Here is a 9,480-nt window from a genome sequence, read left to right on the forward strand (position 1 = left end):
TTTAAGTACAGGTATATTATGTTACCCAGACAAAATGTAGGTCAGTCTGCTCTGAGTATTGTGTATTGTTCTGATCAGACTACAGGAAAAATGTGATTAAGCTTGACAGAGTTCAGAAAAGATTCACAAGGTTGCCTGGAGGGATGGAGTTAAAAGCAGAGATTGGATCAGTAGGTTTTGTTTTCCTTGAAACAAAGGAGGCAGTGAGGTGGTGTGATAGATACATAAAATTATGAAAGACAGTAGTTAGTGTAGATCACTTTTTAACCTGCACCCCCCCCCCAACTCACATTCCACCTTAAGTAATCTCTATGCCATAAGTGCTATGTGATTGCTTAAGGTGGTATTTCCTTTGGAGTTATGAAACCATGCACATAACAAGTCAATTAGGTACGATTAAAACAGTGGTTTTCAAATTTTTTCTTTCCACCCACATACGACCTTAAGCAATCCTTTACTAATCACAGAGCACCTATGGTATAGGGATTGCTTAAAGTGGAATACAAGTTATGGGGGGGGGGGAAGTTTGAAAACCACTGGTGTAGATAGTCTGTTTCCCACGGTAGGAGTGTCTAACCCTGGAGGACGTATGTTTAATGTGAAACGGAGGGGTTAAAATGGATCTGAGGAGTACATTTTTCTCATGAAAAGCAGATGGTATGTGGGGTGAGGTTCCAGAGGTTGTGGTGGAGTCAGGAATGGAAACAACTTTGAGGCATGTGGATGGATATTTGAATGAGCAGGACATAGATAAAAGAAATTAATGCAATAAATGAAATTAATATAGATATACACAATGGTAAGCATAGATGTGGTGGGCCAAATGGCCTGATTCTGTGCTGTATAACTCTAATTCTAAGGTGCACCTGTACCCAGGCCAGCCCCACACGGTGCACCTCTACCCAGGCAAACCCCATTGGCAGGGGTGCTATTCAATGATTGGCTAAAACCTAAGCCAATGCTATTCTGCTTGCCCACTGAAATTGTGTAGTAGTTTGATTTAATGAAGCATTAAAGTGTATCTGCCTGGCAGAGATAAAGGTGCCAATAGAAATTTTGCTTGATTTATGTGTGAATTTGTTTTGGGGTCATTTTGAAAGTTTAAGGTACCATATGGAAAAAAGTATGATTGCTGTTAAAGGCACATAAAGCAGAAGGCCTAAATTTCTTCTGAAGTTTGTCAGAATGATTCAGAAGTTGAATCATAGAATCCAAGTTTTCAAGGATTTCTTCTCCAAACTCCTGCCTAAAATAGAACTATCTCCAAGAAAGATTATAGATTGAGGAGAAAGTAAATGAAATTGAGAAAAAAATAATTAAGGAAAAAAAAACTCTCACAATGTAGGGTTTAGGACATTGCAGTATCCTTCAATCAATAAGATACAGTCAACGTTAATGCAGACTAATATGACATACAAAGGCTGATCAACATTCCCACTTCCATATTCACAGACCACAACTTACATCCCAGTGACAGCAGTCTCATACCATAGCCAACAATGGAAAAGTAATTCCTTCAAAAACAAGTTCAGCTTTGGGCTGTACACAAAGAGGAAACAGTTACCAAAATGCCAGACACCTGTGCAATGTTCTGTGGGCTGACAAACATCAGGCTTCAGTTATATAGCTCTGTAATAGGGTAAGTATCTCACTCTCAAAGTCACATGATCAGCTATCATTGTGTGTACTCATCATTACTAAGATGATCAATGTATAAGGCGCAATTTATTCTTTCTCTGGAGTCAAGAACATACAATTTCAAAAGCAAGAGGAAATATTTACAAAGCGACACATGAAATGCAGGTCTCTTCCGATCACACAGGTTGGTACAGGAACAGCGAAAATCCATCTTGTTCACTGCAGATGCAAAGAATTCTGAAAATAATAGGACCCCCCCCCCCATAAAAATGACATCCAAATTCTGTATCCCTCTCATTTAGTCCAGCTGACTTTGGGAATATCGTAATGTTCTGTCAGGGTATCCAGGTGTCTGTTAAACTCCTGCAAGAAAGGCAAAGTACAAGTCAACATCTAAACCAATAGAAATTACTCAGTTCCTAATGAACCCTGCTCAAGACACTGGGAGTGGAGGGATGAGACATGGATATCTGGGAAAAGTGAGAGGGCCAAAGGCATTACACGATGTAGGAATGGCAATTCTTCCCACCCTCATGTTAATTTTTCATATTGTGTCTGTGACCACAAAATTCCTACAATGCACTGCCATTTGGCCCTGCAGTTGCTGGTACAGTATGCCTCAGACATGATCATTGCTTAAAATGTCCTCAACTCCCTATGTAAGCCTGGTCTTGTGACATCCGTATTGTTGTATGCGGTCAGAATTGATGACTAGGCCAAGACTAACCATAACTCAGTTCTCGGCCAGCCCCGAGCTGGAAACACAAGAACCAAGTTAAGCCTGATTGCATACAAGATAAGGGCAGACTCACTGAGAGGGGCTGGGGACATTTCAAACCATAAAATTATAGGGTGGACAGGCAGCACCTGTTTCCCAGGGCATGAATAGCAAACACCAGAAACGCAGAGAGCTGTGGGTGCTTGGAATGCCTTGCCAGGAATGATAGTGGACGCTGAAACATTAGGAGTATTTAAGAAACTCTTAGACAGGCACATGGATGAAAGGGATAGGGTGGGTTTGGTGTTTTTTTTTAAAAAGAATATATGGGTTGGCACAACATCGAGGGCCAAAGGGCCTGTGCTCTGCTGTAGTGTTCTATGTTCTATAGTTTAATTGTCCAGCAGGTAACAGATTTGGAAGTCACTTTCAAATTCATTGTCCACAAGCTGCAGTCATCAAGTCAGTGCAATAATCCACAACATTAGCTCTTCATCCAAAACAATATATTTGTTCCTTGTGCTAAAAACATAATCAAGAGTGGCTGGGTCCAATTCCAGAACATAGATCTTGTCGTGTTCACTGAGACCCCCTGGATTACAAGCAACACCAGCAGTGAGTGAGAGTGCTGGCTCAAACTATACCAGAGACATCAAACATTATTATAAGTAGGTGCCAATTTTTTGCTATGTAGTAAAAAAAATTCAGGTACATGGTTTAAACAATCATGGGGCAGAAACAGATGGCTTCAAGTTTTAAGAATGATTGTAGTGGAAAGTGTGCTGGTTGCATCTTGGCCTGGAATAGGAGAGGAAACCCTTATGAAAGGTAGTGGACACAACCCAGTACTTTCCAGGCAAGTCTCCCCACCATTGAGAAAATCTACAGCAGCAATCATCAAGGATCCACACCACCCTGCTGTCGCTGCTATCACGAAAGAGGAATAGGTGCCACAAGACTCAAACTATCTAGTTCATAAATAGTTGCTACCCCTCTATATCAGTCTCCTTTACATCAAACTCAATCAGATATTCATTTAAGGACTCCTACTTTGCACATTTATTACTGCATTTTTTTTAATGTATTGCATAGTTATTTTTTACATTCTGTCTTTGTATATATTTGTCCATTTTGTATATATATCTTTTCTTGAATAGTATTTTTGCACTAACAATAAAAAAAAACTCCCCTCATCTTTCCTCCCTTCACTTTGTACAGATGTCCTCTGGTGTTTGCTGAACCTGCCCTGGTAAAAAGGCACTGGCTGTCCACTTTATCTGTGCCTCTCAGAATCTTGTCGAACTCTATTAAGTGACCTCTCATCCTTCTTTGCTCCAAAGACAAAAGTCCAAGCTTTGCCAAACCCGCCTCACAAGACTTACTTTCCAATCCAGGCAACATCCTGTAGTGTGCTCTTACCAGAGATTTGTAGAGTTGCGACAGGACCTTTTGGCTCTTGAACTCCATCCCCCAACTAATGAAGCCCAGTAACCCATTGGCCTTTCATAACTATCCTATCAACCCGAGTGGTAATCCTGAGAGATGTATAGATTTGGACCCTAAGGTTCCTCTGTTCCTCCACTCTGTTATGTATCTGATCATTAACCCTAAACTCAGCCTTCTGGTTTGAAGGGTGGGAGGAAAGCAGAGTGCCAGGAGGAAACCCACGCAGACAGGGGGAGAATGTACATACTCCTTACAGACAGGGATGGATTGGAACCAGGGTCGCTTAGTGCCGCCCGAAATCCTTCTGTATCTCTCGTTTAATTTCACATTTCCTGTGCCAGTAAATTAATTAGAAACATTTATTTTCGTCCCTTCGTAGTCCTTTGCACCGCTTCCTTTTGTGTATTGCTCTAGTGTCAAGTTCCCTTTGTGTATTGCTCTAGTGTCAAGTTCCTTTTGTGTATTGCTCTAGTGTCAAGTTCCTTTTGTGTATTGCTCTAGTGTCAAGTTTCTTTACACAAAAAAAAGCTTACTTTTGTGTGTAGTTCCCCTTGTTTACCATAATAAATCCTTGCTCTCATTGTTGACTATATTTCTTTATTCATCCAAGTTGTTCAATTACTCTCTACTTTGTTTACATAATAAAAATATTTCTTTTGAAAATATTTCAATATACACTATTGCCATTTTACCATCCAAGCAATTAATTTTCTTCTGTTCCATTCTCATCATTCCCAAGTTTTCATTGGGCTGAGTTATTAGATTGCCTGATGTCCTTTACACATAATAATTTAATCCTCAATGTAGTGTGTTCACTATTGGTTAGATATTCCCTGATGCTGATTTCCTTCTGCTCCAATTCCCATTTCTAGATCCAGACATAATTTTTCTGCTTAGAGGATTGACAAAAGAAATAGTGACCATTTTCAAAGAATTTAAAAAAAGAAAAATTAAAATTAATTAATTTCTCATGTTGTAAAATGTTTGCATTTTAGCTATTGAGATCAGTTTCTCACCTCAACACTTTGTTTGTGAGTTTTTGACGCCTTCTTTAGAATCCTTTCAATTTGCTACAAAAAAAATCAGAATGAGAGTTTAAAAAATATTAAAAGAACTGGATGACAATCTTAAGAAATAAAATAGAGTGGTGAGTTACACAACTACAAATCTCCAGTCAGTAAACATAATTGATAAAAGACTAGAACAAGACGAGTTGCGGGGGGGGGGGGGGGGGTGGGGGGGTGGGAGATATTCGAGGACTGGGTGTGTGGAAAGGAGTATGGAGGTGGGAGTAAGGCACAAATGTTCTTTAGTTGAGAACAGACAACACTAAATAAGCAACTATAATATTTGCATTTATTTTTCCACTTTTGCCATTTAAGTTTTTTTTTAAGTCCAATGAACCACGCACAAGAAATCTTTCTACATCCCTTTTGACCTATTCTGTTCCTTTTTAAACATTCTTCATTCATTTCTTTCTTCTCTAAGCAGCAGTCAGCATCGTAACAGGACACATGAACCCAGGCACAGTAGGATAGCCGGGCTCACGCTTAAAATCTCCCTCCCCATTCAATTTGAATGGACCAGATCAAGTCAGGAATCTAACTTTTAATTGACAAAGCTATTTCCTCCTCCCTAGTCTGTGGGAGCCTATGCCCAAGATTGTGTCCCATCTCTTCTACAATTTCAAATTGTATCTGCCTGCAAATTATTTCTACTGCTCTCCATTTTCCATTCTATAGAACAGAGCATGGAAACAAGTCTTTTGGCCTGTCCAGTTTATGCCAACCATCAAATACCCATTTATGCTGATTATTCTCCCCACACTCCCCTCAATTCCTGACAGATTCTACCAGTAATACACCACGAGCAATTTGCAGCAACCCATTAAGATACCAGCCTTACATTTTTGGGACATAGGAGGAAACCAGAGCACCTTAGCAAAGCACACATGGTCAGATGCAAACTTCACACAGACATCAACTGTGGTCAGGACTGGAATCGTGAAACAGCATCTCTAAGAGAGATGGCACCCTTTTTCCTTCCTTCAGAACACAAGGTTCACATAAATGAAGAACAGCATCTCATATCCCACCTGGACAGTCTACAAACCAGCAGCAGGAACACAGAATTTTTTTTCAAGAGACCCACTCCTCAGTTCCTTTCTCTCTCCTCATCCACCTAGGTCCACTTATCCACACCCTTCATTCCAACTCCTTGCTCAGTCTCCTGTTACTGAGTTCTTTTTCCCTCCTCACCTATAAAGCACCTCTCTCACCAGCTCATCTTTCACTGGTCCTGTCAGGCAACCAGCCTCCCTTATATGTCCCACCTATCCTCTTCTTTCAGCAACTGTCTCCATCCTTACTCCCCCCTCCTGGCCCCATCTGACCCTCTCCCTTTCTGGTTTCTTATTTCCCCCCCCCCCCCCCCCCCCCCCCCCCATTTCCATCTGTCACTGTCTCCTAATTCCTCTCCACTATCCATCATCCTTCACCCCTCTTCGGTCTACTGACCACTCCCCTGCTCTTGAATACATCCCTGTCCTTTGTCCTCAAGTAGGGTCTCAACCCAAAATGTTGCCTCTCCACTTCTCTCTACAAATGGTGCCTGATGCACCATTTGTTTGTGTTCTAGCTCTGGATTCCAGTATTGTGACTTGTGACTTCACAAGATCTCACATCCCTTGCGTTATCCACATAACCTCATTCCTCCTCATCTTGTAACTTCTCTCATCTCCTGTATTCGGTTCACAATCCCACCACTGATGCAGAGGACCAGTACAGAAAGGCTATTCGAATTTCCCTCTTTATGGGTGCCAACAGCTCTGCACTCAATTTTCACTTTTTCTTCATTAGATGCAAAATTCACCCGCTTCTCCTGCATCTTGTCAAATGCTTTCTGCGCCAGAGTCCTTTTGTCTGTAGTTGCTCGTTTATTTTCTCCCCTGTCCTCGAGATGCTGCTGATTTGAGGTGATCTGTTCCAGCATTTTCTTGGTTTCTTTGTTCTTCTTTTTCTTCCTTGTTTTTTTTTGAAAAGCAAGCAAAGAAGACGCCAGCTTTAGTATTTGTTTCGGAATCTGACAGTGAGGGCAGCAAGGGTGATAGGAGAACAAAGGGGTCATGTTGTGGGAAAAGAGGAATGGAGGCAGCACGAGAAAGGGCATGGAGGAAGGAGATTTATTAGGGTAGGATAAAGTGAACATGTGACAAGGTCTTGCTAGAGGAAGAGAGAATGAATGTGGCAGTGCAAGTGTATGAAAAATATAGTTTTGATATATTTGTACTTTTAAAGAGGAGAATGGAATAGGATAGATTTTGCAAAAAAAATTGTACAACAGCTTTATATGGTGACAGAATGAGAGCAAAGATAAATAATTTATGTGCATTAAGGCAGGTTTTCCCAAACTTTTTCTTTCTACTCACATACCACTTTAAGTAATCTCTTTGCCAGTAGTTGCTCTGTGATCAGTAAAGGATTACTTAAAGTGGTATGTGGGCAGAAAGAGAAAGTTTGAAAACCACTGTTTTAAAGGTACATTAATTGACGAGTCATGTGCACGGTTTCATAATTCGAAAGGAAATGGGCCAATGGCAATTTTTCTCAATCAAAACATTTCAGTAACAATTGAGTCTAGTGGTTCTCAACCTTTTTCTCACTTACCACTTTGAGTAATCACTAGCCCATCAGTGCCCTGTGATTTGTAAGGGATTGCTTAAGATGGTATGTGAGTGGGAAGGGAAGGTTGAGAACCACTGCTCTAGACCCAATGTTACTGAAATATTTTGCTTGAGAAAAATTGTCATTGGAGTCACGAAGCCACGCACATAACAACGCAATTGGGTACGATTGAAACAGTAGTTTTCAAACTTTTTCATTCCACTCACATACCATGTTAAGTAATCCCTTACTAATCACAGAGCACCTATGGCATCGGGATTACTTCACGTGTATGTGAGTGGAAAGAAAAAGATCGAGAACCACTGGTCTAGAGCAGTGGTTCTCAACCTTCCCCTCCCACACCACTTTAAGTAATCCCTTACCAATCACAGAGCACCAACAGTACAGGAATTACTTAAGGTGTTATGCCAGTGGAAAAGTTTGGGAAACCCTGCATTAAAGTAATGCTCGAGTTTCAAGCACTCAAATTACACTTTTCAATTCAAATCAGTATTTAAAAGACTCTTCCCAACCCAGCCACCTTCATCCCATTAGGGAGATGATCCACAAGTGCCACCACCAGATTCAAGGACATTTCCTTGCTGCTGTTTTCAGACTCCTGAATGAACCTCAAAACATGAATTGATCTCTCTCTCTCTGTAACTCTACTGCAATCACAGTGTTTCACTTTATGTACTGTGCAGCAGGACTGCAGGCCGAAAAATAATCTCTGTCGCTGCATTTTCCACACTGTCCATAAACGAACTCAGGAACAATTCAAACCCCCTCGGACAGTTAGTGGAGGCTTGGAGACAAGGCCTCAGGATCTTCCCGAGGACAACCCCAGGTGGTTTAAGGCAATCTCCCTGCAGCGGATAGACCCCGCCACCGTCAGGGGGCAGTGCCGCCGGCGGCCCGGCACAACACCAGGCCTCATCCCCTCCCCGCTCCCACCGAGAATAGCCCCGGACCCGGTGAGAGTGCTCGGGCCTGTCGGGTCCCGTCCCCCGCGCAGCGGCTCCTTACTTCTTGACGCCAATTTCAGCGACTCCTTTCAGCTGGAGGGCGCCGCGATTCACCGACTCGTATTCGGCCATCTGCGCTCGCGCACGGTCTCCGGGCCCCGTCCTTCCGCGATCGCGACCGCCGGCCCCGCCCCTAGCAACCGCCGGCCCCGCCCCTAGCAACCGCCGGCCCCGCCCACCGTGCTGCAGGCTGTGGAACCACGTTGCTCCTCCCTCAGAGATGACGAAGCTGGCAACCAGCCCCTCTTTGCCTGTTCTGCGTGACTGACCCCACCCCTTTTCCGTGCACCCTACGTCCCGAGGATCATGAGCTTTGTCTTCATGGGAAAGCGGGCCCCAACCTGCCCCTGTGCTGCGATTTGCCCAGTGACATTGGTCCTCCTTCCCTGCATTGCACTTTACTCTTCTGCATTGCTCAATGCCACTGCCCTGATCCCCTGCACGATGCACCCCTGCATTAGGCCCTGCTGCCGCGCATTGTAGTCCAGCATTGTGCCCTACTCCTCTGCGTTGCATTCGGCACCCTGCTCCGCTGCACTGCACCCTGTATCATGCGCCCTATTCCTCTGCACTTTGCGCCCTGCTCCCCTGCAGTGTGAGCTCTGCCGTCTACGTCCTGTTCCCTTGCACACCTTAGCCTGCTCCCCTGCACTATGCAACCTGCTACTTGCTCCCTTGCATTGTGCCCTGCTGCTGTGCACTGCTCTGCTCCCTGTGCCCTGCTCCCCATGCCCACCATGAGTCACTCAAGCAAGGTAAACCCCTGAGTAATATGAGCTTTGTCCCACCTCAGGATAAGCTCTGCCCCTCAGCACAGTGAGTTCCACCCTGACCAACTCTGGCCCTTCAATCTTTGCCCCACCCACATCCGAGTCCCTACCTCACTCCCAATTGCCAGCCACACCTCGATACGCATCCTGATGCGCCCTACATGAGCACTGTCCCTGGCACCATTGTCATGTCAATCCTCTTGCCCATCAGCACTATGAGC

At 43.6% G+C, this 9,480-nt stretch overlaps 1 protein-coding gene across 1 annotated transcript; it reads right to left on the reverse strand.

Annotated features, from left to right (window-relative positions):
- Nucleotides 1–1,347: 1,347 nt before the first annotated feature.
- On the reverse strand, nt 1,348–8,631 carry fam32a (family with sequence similarity 32 member A). Its single transcript, XM_069928490.1, has 4 exons — nt 8,491–8,631; nt 6,674–6,824; nt 4,819–4,872; nt 1,348–2,001 (listed from the first exon to the last, which is right to left on the reverse strand). The coding sequence occupies exons 1-4, from the start codon at nt 8,559–8,561 to the stop codon at nt 1,933–1,935; spliced, it is 345 nt and encodes a 114-aa protein (XP_069784591.1). The 5' UTR covers nt 8,562–8,631; the 3' UTR covers nt 1,348–1,932.
- Between the last annotated feature and the right edge of the window lie 849 nt (nt 8,632–9,480).

This window comes from Narcine bancroftii, chromosome 3, assembly GCF_036971445.1.
Source record: "Narcine bancroftii isolate sNarBan1 chromosome 3, sNarBan1.hap1, whole genome shotgun sequence".
NCBI classification, from domain to species: Eukaryota; Metazoa; Chordata; class Chondrichthyes; order Torpediniformes; family Narcinidae; genus Narcine; species Narcine bancroftii.